The sequence below is a fragment of the Thermobia domestica genome, chromosome 1 (assembly GCF_964235325.1).
Source record: "Thermobia domestica chromosome 1, izTheDome1.hap1.1, whole genome shotgun sequence".
Lineage (NCBI taxonomy): Eukaryota > Metazoa > Arthropoda > Insecta > Zygentoma > Lepismatidae > Thermobia > Thermobia domestica.
In genome coordinates this window covers 167,023,236-167,042,646 of record NC_137454.1, presented here as the reverse complement: position 1 = coordinate 167,042,646, position 19,411 = coordinate 167,023,236, and the positions used below count along the sequence as shown (strand labels likewise).

Here is a 19,411-nt window from a genome sequence, read left to right as displayed (position 1 = left end):
ACTCTTTTTCAAACTTTAGTCTCTTTATACGATTTGTCTTGTTCACCCAGGGGGCACGGTGGCTCAGTGGTAGAGCGTTCACCTCTGGTGCTTGGGGTCCCGGGTTCGATCCCAGCCCCCGCCAAGTGAACTTTGTGGTGGACAAACACCGTGCTCGTGGGTTTTCTCGGGGTACTCCCGTTTCCTCCCACTTTCTTCATTCCACCATTTCACTCATCTCTCATTATCACCGTCTCCTTTAGCCTAACCGGCATAACCGTGGGACGTAAAACTTACAGATTTGTTCACCCAGAACATTTTCCTGGCTATCCGACCATGATACCCTGCAAATATTCCGCACTGTACTGACTGATACTTTAACACCGCGTGTTTCCAGATCCGTTGCCAATTGCACAGCACTACTTTTTGGAACCTTTTTTCTTTCCCTAATAATGTAACGTTTAACTTGTTCACTCAACACTCTTGGTCTTCCAGTTCTTTTTATTATTATTATTATTATTATTATTTTTTTTTTATGGTTTCGCACAGTGATAGAAACATTATACATCGCAATTATCGCCCCCCCCCCTCTGGATCCGCCCCTGACTCTATAATACCTTGAAACAGCTTCGCACACCTCCCCAATCCCCAGACATGAACCCCATAGAACATCTATGATCTGTTCTGGAGACAAGAATCAGAAGGCACAGCTTGTCTACTAAAGAAGGCCTAAGAAAAGCTATTCAAGAAGAATGGGACATAATCAGTCCCGAAGCTACAGAACTACGAACTACTACAGGTGAAATCAATGCCACGAAGACTACAGACAATCATTAACGCACAGGGTAATCCCACAAAATATTAAATAACGCAATATACTTTATAAGCATTAATTCAAGCATAAGTGTACGGTGACTTTTTGCGTTTACAAAAAAGGAATTCTCTCTTTTCTTCTGAACAAAACAGTGATTGTGTTTGTTTGGCCTTTCTCTTGTATATAGAAATAAAATGTATGAATGTGTAGTCTTAATTCTGGTTATATATATATTTTCCACCTCCCGTTCTCATGCTAGCTGTTTTCAATATAAAGTATGCACGGTGTACGAACACTTTCTGCGCTCACTGTAGGTATGTTGACAATAAGCGAATGTTATTAGAATATTTGTTGAGATTTATTTTCCTTCACTGCCTTTCGCCTGGTTAAAAAGTAGTTTGCAGTGCTTTGGAGCAGCTGCAGGTGGGAACGCGATAATGTTTGAGACATACCGGCGACTTTTTTGTGTGTGAAAATAAGACCTTCCTCATAAAGCAGTAAATAACTGCAGTAGCAATTGTCTACGTAAGTGATAAAGACATATCCAACTACAAGAAATTAATACAGCATATATAGCCTATTCATTATTGTGTTTCTCTTTTAACAGCTATTAGCTAAGGATGGATAATTCCAGAATTTTTACTTTCCGGAATCCGGAAAGTAAAATCGGAAAAATTCCGGATCTCGGAAAAATTCCGATTTTTTCTAAATTCCGGATTTTTTCCGAATGTCGGAATTTTTCCGAAATCCGGATTTTTTCTGAATTCCGGAATTTTTCTGAATTCCGGAATTTTTCCGAATTCCGGAATTTTTCCGAATTCCGGAAAGTAAATTTTCCGATTCCGGAAAACAAAATTTCCGGAATCCGGATTCCGGAAAATTTTGGCCATCCCTAATATATATATATATATATATATATATATATATATATATATATATATATATATATATATATATATATATATATATATATATATATATATATGAGATTTTAGTAAGAGTAGAATGACATTTCGTCGCCTATGTATAAACAAAATGTTCTTAGTATTTATGTTGAAATATTAAGGTTATAACCACGGCTCGAAAACTCTGATGCCAGTCGGATCGAAAATATGAATCTGGAATCTTGGTAATTTACGGCCAAAACTGTAGGCCAGTGTATCAGATTAGATTTGATGATGATGCTTGGTTTTCAGAACTGGCGTCTAGGACAGAAGAATTTTTTTTCGAACATTGGTTATAACTATACCTGAATTTAAATGCAAGTTCAAAAATACAGAAATAGGTTAAATGTTCAGTTGACAGACGAGAGAAGTACTTTAAATAACATCGTAAAACTGATATAAATATGTGTAACTTAAAACACATAACATACAGATTATTGTGGTAATATTCCAAGACAGAAAAGAAAATTAAATGTTGTGGAGAATATATGTAAGAAAAATCATTTTTCAAAATTCTCTCGTTTTTCATATTTAAAAATTTGGTAACCCCACGCGAAGGACAACTGATCATGTAAAATAATGATAGAATATGTCGGTTGCCGTAAAGATTGTTTTCCTTGTCTACGTGAATATGTTCGAAAAATGGATCTCTTTAGTCGTGCGGAAGTATCAGCAGCGTACAGCAGATTCAAAGCGTCGACTTTATTCTTTGCCTCTCGGCTAATTAGTTCGTCTTTTCAACTTTTGTACTTTCTCCAAATGCTATGCTACAGCCGAATGATCAACACTTAGTTTCTCTGCAACCTCTCGTGTCATTTTCCGTATATCTGGTTCGGAAATCCGATTCAATTCGTAGTCTCCAACAACCGAACGACGTTAGTAATCTTTCTTATTGTCCAACCGTAAGACACTACAAAAGAATTTTCTTCGCCAACATACCACTGTGTGTTCGCCCACATTGTCTTATTTAACCACCAGTTTCATTAATGTTTCGAAATGTCTGGGTTCCTCTGGGATCGAATTTAAATAGTTACGCTGAAGTGGATATTTCGGAAATCGTGTTTCGATTCCTTATTCTCTCAGGCATGAAAATACGCGAATACATAGATTCCTAATGACATATACAGGGTGTTTCAAAACAGCACCAACGACGTTTGGGAAGTGATTCCTCACACCAAGATAAGACAAAAAGTATAGACCAACCTGGGTGCATAAATGCTTCCTTTCGGAGTTATTGGCTACCGAGAACATGAAAGAATGAACTTTCGAATGATATAATGTGTCAGGTGTGATATGATAGGTATGTATCAACGTAAAAGTATCCTACATTACTTTTGCGCAACCCAACCACATAAAATACGGGGATATCGTACAATTCATCAGAATATTATATGTTTGGAAGCCTCTACGAAAATGGTCACTTCATTTTGCGCCGCGTGAGTCACGCTGGATTTAGATACGGGTCGGCACTGATCCGATTACTAAATTAATCTACCAGGACTACTCTTTGCACGATTTCCAAAGTCAAATACAGTACATTATCGACTATCCGTGTTGCAAGTACCAAGTATCCAGTCTAGTTTTAAAAAAATCGTAATAAAATGGGGAATATTTTTTAAAACGATAGCTCAACTTGTAACGTTTTCATAAATACATGACTGTGCCAAGGAGAAGCAGTATCAAGGATATTAAAAAAAAAAAGTTTTGACTCTTTTAGGACTACCTTTTCATATTTTTGTAATCATTTATCAACGGTAATCTTTTGTTTATTTTAAAATTGCATGTGCATATAACGTACATCGTATTTTCTCAATCTATGATACGCGATCCGGTGCTGGCTGATATGTATGATTATGGTAACTGCACCAGTTGAAAAGTTGAGAATACCTGGTTTATATTACATTTTCTGCGATTAAGTTAGACATTATTAAATTTACCTTAAAATATGTACAATATTGTTATTCTTGGACTTCCTATTTCTGTAATATTTTTTTTTAACGTACAGTACAATACATAACAAATATTTATAAAGTACTGGTCTGTACTAAGAGGTCAGAAAATATTAATAAGGGTAGGATTTGATATAAAAAGTGTGTTTTTAATGGTATGGGTGGGGCATAGAACTCCGGCCTTACCTTCCGCCACATTAAGCCGAATAGTCGGGAGCCTACTCTATTTACATTTACAGTACGAGACGAGACGAGAAAGAAGCCTTCGGGAATCGAGACATTTCTACAAAAATTTACGCGACGAGAGGAGAAAAATATTATTTTTCGTCTCATCTCGTGAGCAACACTAGTTACGCCACTGTACGCAACTTTCTCAGTTTGCAGAACACTTACGTTGATGACTATTTGCACATTTGGGCTAAGATTATATAAATAAAATAGGCTCTAAAACAATATCACAGTACAGTGGGCAATAAAACTTACAGAACAAAAAAGAAAAGAACAAGCAAGAATGTTTAAAAGACAGAAACATAGCTATTTCTCAGAGGTGGCTTTAGGATTTTAATTTTGGGTAGGCCTGCTCCCTCGCTTATGGATACATATATACATTTGATTGATTAAGGGCAGCAGGAAATTACTTTTACGGTAGTGAATGATGCTATTTGTTAAATAATTATCTGCCATTAATATAAACAGTGGAAAATGTATTTAGATATTCTTTATTGTATCTTCTTGAGTTTATATATATATATATATATATTTTTTTTTTAAATTGGGTAGACCCGTGCCTACCGCTAAAGCCGCCACTAGGAAGCAAACATTGTCCTTCTGCACTTAAGGCAAAAACACCATTTAGTTGAAAATATTACGGTGGGAATGCAATCAAAATGGCGGGAATGCAATCAAAATTATGAAAGCATTACAATTAGTAACGGCATGAAGTTTTCCAATATTTTGAATTATACCTAATAAATTAGTTCTAGTGTTGTTTAAACGATCTATAAGAAATTGGGGGAGCAAAAGTGAGCACCACTGAATTTATAAAATTGCTCTTCAAAAGATTCACATTATTAGTTTCTAAAATAAATCGATAAACAGTGAAGCCGAAGCCAAACACTTATTACAAAATTTGTTTAGTAACAAAAATGTCAAAGCGCGAATGTTTGAATATATTTTATGTCTTTTAAAAAAATCATGTGTTTTTTCTTGTTAGTTATTTAAACCTACCGAATACATTGAATTATGTTGTACTACTTTAATAACTACACAGTTGAAATTTGTGTTGGTTTATCTAGTGATTTATAAGTTTTGAATGTTTTCTAACGTCATTGGCTAACAAAAGACTTGAACGAGTTTGCTAAATATAAATTTACATCTTGAACCAATACTCTTTCAACACATACTTTAATTTACTGTGTCTGAGGTTATTCTACCAGAGGTTACCTCACAACTCACAATGCATACTTACACACTTTATCACAACGTAAACAACAAAAGAATTAATTCAATGAGGGCGTTTCACTTTACGGTAATAATCTTTTGTATGTTACATGAAGCAACTGCAAATAAGTCACATGTAAACACTTTATACATTCTGATAACTTTTGAAGATACACAGCTATTTTAAAAACTGTGTTTTGGTCATTCTTCACTTTGAATTTGGTAACAGCAGCGTGCAAAATGTTTCAATGGGAATACATCTTCCTGAAATTTACAGAGAACGTGATTTTCTGTAAATTTTAGTAAACGTATTGTCATCGGCCTATACACACATACATCGACGTTTCTCTATAAATAAATTGTATAAGAGGCCAGTAACTACAATATAAATTACATACGCGTGACTTTACTCCCACTGATAAATTTGACGTCATTCCAAGCATTAAAGGGGACTTCTAGTTCATAAAAAGCTTGGAGAACCGTGGTTTCATCCCCATTATCCACTTGTATCAGATTACAACTTCAGGAACAAAAGTCTCAGGCTTTGTGCATAGTAATTCATATTTGATTTCAAATAAGCGTTACTCGCGGTATTTGTTTCAGTTTGCATGCAATTTTCGGGTTTGACACTCCATTCTTTAGTGCTCGAAAGATTTAAGGCAGTTTGATTAAAGTGCATAAAAATGAATAACAGTAATAATAAAATGCAAAATATAATTTAAAAATTTCATATCACTTTTTAGCATTTACAAAATTCTAAAATTCAAAATAGCCGTAAGTGGTTTCAATAAACCCTTTCTCGTTAAGAAGTACGTCTGTAAGGTCCTTATTACTTAATGTAAACAGCTCAACAATATATTTAATATATATATATATATATATATATATATATATATATATATATATATATATATATATATATATATATATATATTCTTAATTATAGCGTTTTGCGCGTACGAGCAATCATAACAAATTTCATTGTAAAATTCTACAAACAACCTTAAAATATATCGTGTGAAATTTTCTCGGTGAAAATAATAATAAAGTAACGGATGTTAAACGGCAAAGGAATCTCTCTCTCTCCCTCTCTCTCTCTCTGTGTGTATTCAAGGTAAGCTTGAGGAGTACCGTATTGTTCCGAATATGTCGACCTTTTTTCCCCCTCTAGAATTCTGCTTAAAAATTATGGTCGACCCATATGCGAAGTCGTTATATTCGGTCTCGACTTCTGGTATGTTCAGATCGACTCAAATTCAGAACAATGCGAAAATAGCGAAATCTGCATTCTCTGCAGATGTTTGTAGATGCTCTTATGGAACTCTAATAAGGGGCCGCGGTGGCTCAGTGGTAGAGCGTTCACCTCTGGTGCTTGGGGTTCCGGGTTCGATCCCAGCCCCCGCCAAGTGGACTTTGTGGTGGACAAACACCGTGTGCGTGGGTTTTCTCGGGGTTCTCCCGTTTCCTCCCACTTTCTTCATTCCACCATTTCATTCATCTATCATCATCACCGTCTCCTTTAGCCTAACCGGCATAACCGTGGGACGTAAAACTCAAAGATTTCATTTCATTTTTGGAACTCTAAATTATTTCACGTTGTAAGAACCTTCCCTTAGCAGCTATATGCATCTGAGTTCTGTTTTCTCCTTTATTATTTTAAGTCATTGTTAGTTGATTTTTGTCGTAAATAGGTTTCTTTATAGAAAGACGAAGTGTTTTGCCATCTATCTTTGCTGGTGTCTTTTCTGTAATCTGATTTATAGTCAATGAATGTGTGCTTTATGCTCCAAAAAGTGGTATGCAGATCTCTAGTAACATTAAAAATGGATATCAAAAAATTTGATAAAGTGGAAATAAGGGATACACAGCAAAAGCAGTTGAACCAGCAAAAACGAAGATTTTACGATGCAAATTTCAAGCTCGTGGTGGTGAAATATGCAGAACGACACAACTGTGAAACGTCCAGACTTTGAGATGTCTGAGAAAAAAGTAAGGGACTGGAAGAAAATTGCACAGCAACTAGAGGAACTTTTGTGCAACAAAGAAGGCTTTTCGAGGCTCGAAGTCCGTCAAATTTAAGAATCTGGAAGAACAAATTGTGGCGTTTATTACAGAAAAGCGTGATCAGGGTCTTCCTGTTACACGTGAAGTTATTCACCTTAAAGCTTTGGAACTTGCACATGCAGCCAACATCCAAAATTTCAAGGCTAGTTTAGGATGGTGCAGGAGAATGATGAAAAGAAACGGTCTCTCTCTGCGAAGACGGACAACGTTGGCACAACGTCTTCCCAATGATTTTGATGAAAAGTTACTTAAGTATCAACGTTATGTGATAAACTTAAGAAAAACTCACAATTACCCTTTGGAACAGATTGGAAATTCAAATGAAACTGCAGTTTACTTCAATATGCCGACTAAGGTGACAGTTAATGCTAAAGGAGCAAAGTCTGTTCCGGTTAGAACAACTGGAAGTGAAAAATGCGTATTACTGTACAGTGATGATGTGTGCTTTAGCTGACGGAAGGAAACTACCACCTTTCGTTATCTTGAAGCGTAAGAATTTGCCGAAGGAAAAGTTGCCGGACGGTGTTATTGTGCGTGCTCAGGACAAGGGATGGATGACGGAGGAACTGATGAACGATTGACTGGAGGTCATTTGGAATCGACGTCCAGGAGGTTTGCTGAAACAGCGAGGGATGCTGGTGCTCGTTGCTTTCCGTGGGCATGTCACTGATGCTGTCAAGAGGAAGCCCGAGAATATGAACACTGATTTGGTCATTATTCCAGGAGGAATGACATCACAACTTCAAGTCATCTGACATCAATCAACTGACATTTGACATCAATGTTGTTGTAAACAACCAGTTTAAAGACAAAATACGATCCTCGTACACGAATTGGGTTCTTGAGGGAAACCATCCCCTAACCCCAACAGGAAAAATAAAGAAACTGACGGTATCACTTCTTCTGCAGTGGATCATCGCTTCATGGAGAAGTGTATCCAGTGAAAGCATCATCAAGGGATTCAAGAAGTGTTGTGGGACGATGCAAATGATGAGCAAAGTCATACCATTTCACGTGAGGAAGAAAAAGATAGTGAGAGGTCAAGTTACAGTGGAGAGGCAGACAGTGAGACGTCAAGCGAAAATTAAGAGGAATATTATAGCAGGAAATCAATTGGAAGTGAGTAAAACATGAAAGGAAGTCTTTAAAAAGGCAAAAAATGACAGTGATGTGACTGAATTACGCTAAACACACTACTAACACTACCTACAGTACGCATACATACATACATAATATTGTATACTGAGGTTTAATAAAATTTGTAAAACGTTCTGTATTTTCTCAACAAAAGTTGTTAATTACACAAAGAAAAAATAGACTTATATTCGGGTACATATTTTTTTTTCTCTGAAAGGTCCCAAAAACAAAAGTCGACTTATATTCGGAACAATACGGTATATATATAGGATATTCCATGTGAAATCAACCAATGAAATGGCAAAATCTGACCTGACGATCTTAGATTTTTGTAAAAATTGGTGTACAGTGGGAGATGAAAAATCCCAAATATTACCTCTCTCCTCCTGAGTGTCCCCATACAGAGTGTTCAAAAATGCCGAAAAACGGCATTTTTTTTTTTTTGTTACAGTGATTATTAAAAATTGTCATAAAATGGTTAATATGTGCACTTGAGACGTGGAATAAACACCATTGGAAAGATTAAAGATTGCTCTAAAAGTTGTACTATATTAAAAAAAAACCTGTAAAATAAAAAATATCACTTCAAAAATTCAAATTAAGATTTGAATTTCGCATAGAAATGTTCCTCTGAATTTGTTCAAAATTGTCCAGATTGTACTCTCATGTGTGTACTAAAACACCACAAAGTTGCATTTTGGGCACTCAATGGGATCCGATTCAAAATTCAACATAAACAAGCATTGCACGATATTGACCATGTGAATATCTGGGTTCAGATCGATAACGATTTGCCTGGAGCTATTTACCTGCAGGATCAAAGGAATTTATATTCAATTTCATTTGTTTCTTGATGTATTCATTTCAATTTACACAATTATCCATCTTTTGAGTTATTTAGAGAGGTATTACGTTTCCAAACAGTACTTAATACAGGTCATTATTCTTGTTAGTCAGTATGGATGTTTCCAAATTTATGTTGGCTACATTGCTACATGTTATTTTCATTCCTTTGTTTCAGGATTGCTATTACAGAACATATTATGAAAGGGAGGGATATATTTTCCTCCCTTTCACAATATTTGCATCAAATGTGTTATGAAACACAGTGACACTCCTCACAATCATTTCACACACTTTCAGCACAAACAATTAGTCAATAAATTCTTTTTCCTATTTCAATTATCCACTTCCACATATCTGTGACAGTGCTAATCGTTCAGTTATATTCAGTGTCTGGCATTTTAACAGCATATAATGCAACTTGACACTCTATTACCAATATAATAAATAGTTGGAACTATGCTAAAAATAGCTCCTTTTCAAGGCATGTTACCTCTTGGATTATGACAAACTGCATTAGATTGATTCATCTGTTTCAAATTAAACTTCCATGGGTTCTACTGATCAACAATGATATATATATATATATTTTTTTTTTGAAAATAAGACTAAGTTGATTACAGTATTTTAAATAAATATTGAAGGGATACGTCGAAAATTTTAACATTACTTTCCAATAAATGTAGGTTTTTTTTATTTTTAATTAAAAAAAATGTAAATTTCAATAAACGCCCATATGTATTTGCTCGATATATTATATACTTGTATTACTAACTGAACCATATCTTAAGCGAGTGTAAATCCATTTAGCTACTCTATTAAGGATCGTATGAAACATTTGGGGTCTGACTTTGTTCTGAACACAAATCGTAATTGTGTTTTGCGAACCCATGCATGCCTCCATCGACTTTACTTCATTTTCAGCACTGTGTTCTATCAGCAAAGCAAACTTTTAGGTTGATAAGTCACGCGGGAATATGAACAAGATTACAATATATGCTGTGACGTATTATTCTTCCAATCAATACAACAAAGTGCATTGACTTTACGAAAAAGAAAAACAACGCCTTGAGCTACATGGCACGCAATTCTTCCAATCTCTCTATTATAAAACATATAGGAACTATTGAAAACTTACGTGATTTGTCACGTGGTGAATTGCACATTTATTGACATTAAAGAAATACGTTATTTGAGGATGCTGCAATAACGAACTGTCCACATCCACTACGTAATTTGCATTGGTTTCAACATATATCTTTTCACTAATGTTCCGACATAAGTGACTGAACACCTAATGTAGACAAGATTAGAAAAACACAATTCAATTATATTTATGATCAGTTTATTTTTAATTCCACATGGATAGATTAATAGTATATTTATATGAATAATTTTGTATGAAATTTCCATCATTCTAGTAATGATCAAGAAAACGTATGAATTATTTAATCTCCGCCTTGCATGTAGCAAATGACATGACAGAGTGAAATCATGGAACAATACGTAACACTGGAATAGTTAGATACTGATGGGGGGTAACAAAATATCACCGACTCGAAGCCAGTCAATTTCCCATAGAAAATGTTTTAATTTAATGTTCTTTCTTGTTCTTCATCGATTTTTCTGACAAAGGTAGGTCACTATACATCGTACGAGTTCAATCAATCCGGATCAAATTTAGTATGGTGGTAGGCCTTGACCTACTATACAGTGGTTGATTCATTTAGATTTTGCCGAAATTGAATGCGTTACTTACCTAGGAAATGCAGTGTTTCCACCACCGGTTTTGTTCGATCTGCAGCCTACCTCTATTGACTATCGGAGTTTTCATTGCAAAAGACTGCGTTGCACCTGAACCACGAGTATTACCTCCCACTTCTCTTTACAGGCTTTCAAACAGGCCGGAGACTGTATGGACTCGACGATGGGACAGGCGTTGTTTGAGGAGTCCGAAAGCAGACTAGTCCATCGGGCTGGCATATGAACTTTTGACAGGGATGTCAGAGAAAGAAATTGACGTTTTTCAGTTTCCTGTTTCATACGCCGATAGAATTCCAGCGGTTTTTGCTGTGTAGCTTGATCCCTTGCCTTGATACAGTTCATGTCTTGATCCGTACAATGCTGGGATTTCATGCTGTATATTTGAGACAAGACATGAGTCTGGTAGTTCGCAGCACTGATTTTGATGTTTCACTCCATTTTTCGGAAACGCAGTTTGCCCCTTTACAAAAAAGCCACAATCATGATCTCTTTTGGGTGGTGAAACTCTTTGGGCACTGGCGAAAGAACAAGCATCGGCCCTTGGCGTCAACAGGTCTATATGTAATAGCACGAACTTTACTACGTCTGTGAAGTAAATCCACGCTTCATCAAAAGTCACAATAAACTTCCACCGATCATCTGTGGGATGATCTTCACACGGCCTCCTACAGTTCCTCTTTCGCTCACAAGCAACGTACAGAACAAGGCAGGATCAAATCCGACTCAAACTTCGCCCAGAGAACACATGATAGAAAAGAAGAAAAAATGCCAAATTGGAGCTGCCCCCATCCAGAAACACCGGAGATATGCTCCGCAACATAACGCACCACGCGACAATATGATATAACGTCAACGTCGCAAGATACCAGTTTATGTCGAAAACGCAAAGGATGGGCAGCATCAGGATGATATCAAGATATTTGATATGCTATACCACTGACTTCGAGGCCATCTTGAAAACCACGATCTCGGATATAGCGTAAAGTATTGAAATGAGAAGCGGCGTGTTTGATATGTCAATGTAAGGTAAAATGCAAAAGGAAAACCAATAATGTAGCCGCGAAAAACATGGGTGTAATGGTGTTGACAAGACTCGGGCAAAACAAATATATATTCGAAGGACAGAATATATAGGGGAAGACCCCACGACAATGGTACGCCACAACTAACTGCAACAGTGTCTGTTCATAGAACTGCATCCGCCTTGACAGATTATGCATTTCGAGGATATTGGGATTCCGTTTGGGACACTGAAAACCACAGTTGCAACCCATTTGGAGACTACATAAACTACAAAGGACTATCTCTTATGGAACAGCAAGCGTAGGAGATATTATCTTGGATTGGTGATCTATGGCACGACCTACCTGGGATTGAAGCCCACTCCTGGAGAACGTTTTGTACCTTTCTTGTTCAATTTTCTTGCTGTTTCGTGTAAACAAAGGACATTTCGGCCCACGTTTGTTTAAACACACTATCTGAAACAAAGTGTTTACGGATGAAAAAGCCCAGCCATGTTCTTGATTACATTTCTTTACGAATGTTTCTTTTCCTTTTCGCGGTTTGCTACACTGTTTCGCCACAATCCCAAACAGTCACAATATCAGGAAAAGGGAGCGTTCTGCATTGACTCGATTAGTTCCATGAGTTGTTGCAGTCTCCCACATAAACGGCTATCTTGCGACGTTGACCTTATATTGTCGCGTGGTGCGTTATGTTGCGGAATATATCTCCGGTGTTTCTGGATGGGGGCAGCTCCAATTTGGCGTTTTTTCTTCTTTTCTATTATGTGTCCTCTGGGCGAAGTTTGAGTCGGATCTGATCCTGCCTTGTTCTGTACGTTGCTTGTCAGCCACATGACATGGTTAAAGGGCATGCACACTGCTCCTGCGATTATGAGGTGTAAACCAAGTGTGAATGGCGCGGTTAACTGTCGCCAGCGATGTGCGGTATTTGCTGGCCATCGCACGCTGTATGTGGATATTTTCGGTCGTCACACGCAATAACGATGGGGTTTTATCCACGGAATGCCGATTTCCATCTGCTCGCGTCGGTGTGGTGAAGCTAGTACTCTGTGCGCATATTTCCTTATATTACGATTCACAGTGGCACGACATACATGAAAATTGCGTACTTTACACATTTCTACGATGCGCGACGCCGTAAATTTAGCGTCGGAAAGGGCCACAATGAACTCCTTCCAGAATCTGTTCAGTTTCGGTGGCATCAGACTAGGCTCGACCACACTGTAAAATGTTCTTAGAAATATGTAACCTCACACATTGAAGTCATGCAGTATTTTCAAATTAAGGAAGTTAGGAGTACAGTAATAATCATTGCAGGATACTGAATGAGTCTACAAATTAAACAACAACCGTAAAAAAAAGATACATAAACATAAAACAATGCTCTTAAATTGAAGTACAAAGGAGAAAAGTTTTTGGTAGAGTAAAATTAAAAAAAAAAAAAAAAAAAAAAAATCGAGTAAAATTAAAAGCACTGGGCGCAATTTAATGTTCGAAAACTTTAGCCCTCAAGCTTAGGAAAGATACCGAATTACCCTTAGTTCATTTCTTTATTTTTACCTCTCCTCCCATACACAAAAGCTTTCCCTTTTTAGTAATTTCTCCCTTCTACTACAACTTGTACCATATTGCCCAGGATATATTATTTTCTAAAATAATGTGCTAGTATAAACAAACCGAAATATCCTTGCGCTCTTCGTACAATTCTTGAACGAAACTTTGGACAAATGATACAAGATTACAATTAGATAGGTTACAGAGACAATGTCTAATTTTTTTTTTAAGTGTCTGAGTGTTCTACCTCGAAGATAGAAGATATATTCCATGCATAATAATAATAAAATCAATTTATTAAGTACTCACCTTAACTAATTCCTTCAATCTTTCCCTGTTGTACGTGCATCCGATTTCCTCTCCGAGAAGGCGATCCAATATGAGTGAGATAGGATAGGAAAGAGGGAAAGTAATTAACATAAACAGTTTTGTTATATACACTGTCTTAGCACCAACAGCCAGTCCATGCCGAGAACAGAGGGCTTGCGGAATGATCTCACCGAAGATTACAATAGCCAGAGTCGACAGGATAACAGCAATAAGTCCAGAAGTCAAATCATCCATAAGAATAGTAAGTGTAGAATTTACCAACACATTTCCTAACAATAAACTGCACAATAAATAATTTCCATGATTTCGTAGCGGCATTATCGCCTGCGCATACTTTCTTTCCGCAGACGTACCTGTAGAATTGATAATTTTAAGTTCTGTTCTGTCCAGTGCCATCAATCCAAGATTGAGACCGGAGAAAAGACCGGATAACACTAATAAACACACTATAATACAAATCTGGAGCCACAAAGGAAGTAGTTTCTCGTATGAACGCACCTGAAGCCACGACTCGGATCCTTGGTGCTCCCATTTTCCTCCTTGCTCTCGAAGAAGACAAAAATAAAACTCTTGATGCATAAGAGTCATGGAGGGCAGCTTAAGAGTCACCAAAGCAGAGTACTCAGTCACATTTTGAAGCTGAAATAACAAATAAATGAAATTAGCGGCACAAGTACTAACTCATAACGAACATATTATCGTACATGGAAAAAATGTACTTATTATTTTCTACGATCCAGATAAAACTGGCAACCGGGGAGAAGGTAACGAATAACAATAAATGTTAGCTAGTAGTATAGATTTTTCATGTACAGACATAAATAAATAATCTATTCCAGCAGAATAAAAAAACTATTAACTACATTGGACTGGCAACGAATTACATACTTCTTAACCCTTTTAAATTACGGCTCTTTTAAAGGTAAATTATAGGTTTTCAGTCAAGCAGCTACAGCATCATCCCTATTTATCCTAGGATCATAGTTCGTACCTTATTCTCTTCAGAATAGAACAACCTTTCATTCATCTTTCCCTCTCATATCCCTGAAGCGGGAAAATTTTGAGTGAAATCGAGATTTTTCTGAATATTTTAAAATTTTGATCCCTTCTAAACCCCCTGTGCTAACGCAAGACCTTAAAACCAACTGAAAAATGCTAACGGGTGTACTAAATGCGTGTACAAAATTTCAATCTTCTATCTTGAATAGTAAGAGCGGGAAATAATATTTACCAGTGAGCTAAGAACATCCCCACAATGCCACAATGACCCGGATATAATATTAAAATTTCCTGAGAGAACCCTATTTATCCTAAGATCATGGTTCGTACATCATTCCCTTTAGAACAGAACAGACTTTCAAAAAGATAACACTCACATGTTTCCATCATGTATCTAAAGGCGGGAAAATAATGAAAAAGATACTTTTTGTTTAAAAAAAATCACTTTTTTTTTTTACCTTTTTGCCCGTCTGGACCCCTCTGTTTTACCGCAGAGATCTGAAAAAAAATCTAAAAAATACTACGGGGTGCGCTGTGTGTGCGCGAAATTTCAATCTTCTAGGTGAAAAAGTAAGCCCGCCGAAAAATAATAGGCATAATAAAATATTAAGTTATGACGTCATCACTCCCTACCCACATGTAATGGGTCATACAATGCCTCTAGGCTTGAAAAAAAAAAAACTCGAAGTAAAAAGCTTTATTGGTACTTTTTTAATCGCATAATGAAAATTCTACCCTATCGCCTAAAAATAGGTGATATAATTTAAAAGGATTCATGGTATAAAATTTAACTTTTCTCGATAAGTACGCATGGGAATTTACCCTCAAGCACGTAATTTTGTTAGCTTGATTTGATCTATCAACTAATATATCTCTTATATAATAATTGAACAAAAATTAAAGTTTAGGAGTTAATCATAACAGTGAGCCAAATCTCATTACTACACTGTATATTGTCATCCTGCTAGTGGTACGATCATTACTGTATACTTCAATAGGTACATCTTCATAGGCGGCGCGATTGTCGTACATTTCTTGAAATACACATATGAGCATTTACACTCATTATAATTTTGTTTAATTCAATGAGATTCATCAATTGGTATACATCTAAACATCAGACATTTTTCCCCGTTAAACGCCAATAATATTTTAGACTAGTTTTAAAGTTACCTATCTATAAAAAAATGTATACCAAGTAATTAGGAGCTGGGATGGCATCACATTTATAATCTTAGGAATGTTAACGCATTTCAGGCCATAGACAAGAAGTATTCTGACCTGAGATAATGACCACTAAAATGCCAATAGAGAGCACTTCGAGCTGATGCAATATCTGAAATGCTGTTTGCGTCTTTTGCTTTTTAAATTGATTGATTTGTTACTTTAAATACTAGACGAATATTATTGAAACAACTTCTTTCAACTGAGAGTATCATTCCTTTTCTATTAAGTTTATTATTATTATTATTATTGTAATGATACTTAAGAGAGTCCAGTTATGTGTGTGCGTGTGTCGTTGGATGAACAACTATTTTATAGTCTAACTAAACTTTATTTTTGCCCAGCACAACAGGTCGGCGCAATTTTTCTTCATACTGCACAAAATACAATCATGTTGCACTTATTTATTTTTATTTATTATTATTATTATTATTATTATTATTATTATTATTTTGAGCTGTTTGTACACATGAAACCACAAAACCTTAGGAATATTTTCCTTCATATTGGGCTGGAAAAAGTTGTTAGTATTTTCACATCGCCTCGCATCTATACACAATTCCTTATGTATGAATATTTCCTTATGTACGAATATTTACAAGTAGAAAATGAAATATTTCAATTTAACATTTCACGATTATCGTCTTTAGGTTAAGGAGACGGATGATTAAGGCAAGTGAATGATGGTGGGAATAACTGGTGGAACGGGACGGTAGTAGGAAACGGGAGTAGCCCGAGAAAACCCACGGACACAAATGTTGTTCATCACAAAGTTACTTGACTGGTGATCGAAGCAAAGACCCCACGCTCTGGAGGTAAGCGTACTACTACTGAGTTACCGTCCCCCATTTACAAGTAGAATGTGAGTTGATGTTCGGAGTATATGAGTAACCGTTAGGAGTATTGCGTCACAGTTAGGACTGTGTATGTCACTGATAGAAGTAAAGAAAAAAGAAACCATAGAGAACGTTGCTGCTTAACAGTGTATTTTTTTTACATAGCCTACACAGTTAAAAATATATAAAAAATTTGTTCCAGCAGAACAAAAACTATCAGTTGTCAATGAAGACAATGTCAATCAAAATACGTTTTTATCTATTTTCTCGAAAACTACACATGAAAATTTACCTTCAAGCATCTAATTTTGTACAGATCGATTTGATCTCATCTTTGGACCTCTGTCCACCCTACCCCCGTAACAGTTAATAATATTGTAGAACTTTGATTCTTACTCATACAAGAAGTCATACAAGAATTTAATTCCTTGAGGATATGCAAACTACTGTGTTGTGTAACAGTTCACCTCTGGTGCTTGGGGTCACGGGTTCGATCCCAGCCCCCGCCAAGTGGACTTTGTGGTGGACAAACACCGTGTGCGTGGGTTTTCTCGGGGTTCTCCCGTTTCCTCCCACTTTCTTCATTCCACCATTTTCATTCATTACTCATCATCACCGTCTCCTTTAGCCTAACCGGCATAACCGTGGGACGTAAAACTCAAAGATTTCATTTCATTTTGTGTTGTGTAACAAATTTACATGTAAAACTGCTCATTGCTTTATTTGACTTAATTTAGGAAATAAGTGGAATAACTCTGCAATTTAGTAAAATGTGTCGTTTTACGCTGTAAAGTTTATAAGGTGTAAAAGATTAAAAAACTTTAACTTGACAGTCCTTGATATATATTCTCAAAATAAAGATGAGCATCGGAAGAAACTTTCAAGTGAAAACAAAATGCTTAACACATTTTAAAGAAAATTTAACGTTATTTTCAAGTCTCTAATTCTGTACTGGTGTAGGAATATAGCGACACTGCTCGATTTTATTCTAATGGGTTTATCCACAGATTACAAGGATAATATAAATCACGAAACTTATACGTATTTTAAAGGGTAGTACAACAACCTGAAATTCAACCATATTATTAGCGTTTACGGAATATAATATTGTCCAAGGATGAGACATCTCACTGCTAGTGTTGCCCACAAGATGAGACGTGTCATTAAAAATTATCGTCTCGTCTCGATTTTCGAAAAATGTTATCTCATCTTTTATAATTAAAAAAAAAAATGCTTTTTAGGCTAGATATAACACGAAAATGCTACTTTGTATTTCAAAGTTCATAGAATATTCAAGAACAGAAGAAAAAAATAAGTAAATGGTTTCTTATGTACATACACTGAGTTTTTTCTTTTCCCTAGTATGATTGAAAATACAAGGTAACCAAAAAAGTTCTTGTCCCTTTTTACATCCCATTAATCATGCATTCACAGAGAGGAAACGAAATGACGTACGTGCCTGCCAAGGGATCGAAAGTTAGTCTGACCATAGATTTTCAGTAATATAGGCACGCTGCGCGCACACGGCAGCCATTGCTTGTTCACTGTCGAAGAGAAATGGAGGTTATCGAAGCAGCTTGTTCGCGTATGTTTGTTGTATTAATTTAAAGTGGCCCTATCAGCTGCTGCATATGTCAGGCGTTTGGGAAAAACGCGTGACCGAACGCACCCAGGCATTGGTTCCACAAACTCGGATGAACCTCGCAGTGGACGACTACATGCATTGAAAGACGAAGCCCTGAAAACAGGCATCGAGGAGGAAAGTAGTTTAACGTGTAATGAAATTGTAGAAAGGTTCCATGTTTCCGTTGAAACAACCAGACTGCACCTGCATGGGATAAGCAAGTCATACAAGTTACACAAATGAGTACCCCACACATTGTCGGCAGCCACCAAGGAACAACAAGTGACAGCCCGTTTGTTCTTCCTCACTTGGCATCCGAACACACCTTTGATCACTTGCCCACTGGTGAACAAAAGTGGGAACTCTATGACACTCCGAAGCGTACCAGACCACGAGACCCTATTCCCCACATCTTAAGACCACCTCAGCACCCACAAAAGGTTATGCTCTCTGTAATGTGGAATTTTCGGCAAGTACTGTATTACGAGCTCCTTCCACCTGGTCAGACCATCACTGCTGACCCCTACTCTTAGCAGTTGCAAAGGGGTGCATCGTGCATTGCGATAGAAGGAGCTGGCATTAGTGAATCGCAAGGGTATGCTGTTCCTGCACAACAATGCCAAGCCACATGTGACAAAGAGGACACGGGAGATCCTTCACAACTTGTCTGGGAGAAACTGTGCCATGCACCATTTTCACCGAACCTTGCACCACCAGATTACCATCTGTTTCATTCCCTCGACAACCACTTTCTTGGGAGATCCTTCGTAAATGAGGGAGGCCTGAGGAACGCACTCACAGACTTCTTTGCATCCATGACTGCCGTGTTTTATCACCAGGATATTGTGCAGCTGCAGGAACATTGGCAAAAGGTGTTGGATGCTG

At 36.7% G+C, this 19,411-nt stretch overlaps 1 protein-coding gene across 4 annotated transcripts in view; it reads right to left on the bottom strand.

The window, feature by feature from the left end:
- Positions 1 to 19,411, bottom strand: part of LOC145690817 (unextended protein-like) — a 218,879-nt gene that overhangs the window by 96,469 nt on the left and 102,999 nt on the right. For all 4 annotated transcript variants that reach the window (XR_014132287.1, XM_081766122.1, XM_081766131.1 and 1 more), the window contains exon 3: positions 13,823 to 14,482. Coding sequence is in view for 3 of the 4 variants with exons in the window: in XM_081766122.1 (XP_081622248.1) it covers positions 13,823 to 14,482 (660 nt within the window). In the remaining variant the exon portion in view is untranslated. The remainder of the gene's footprint in view (positions 1 to 13,822; positions 14,483 to 19,411) is intronic.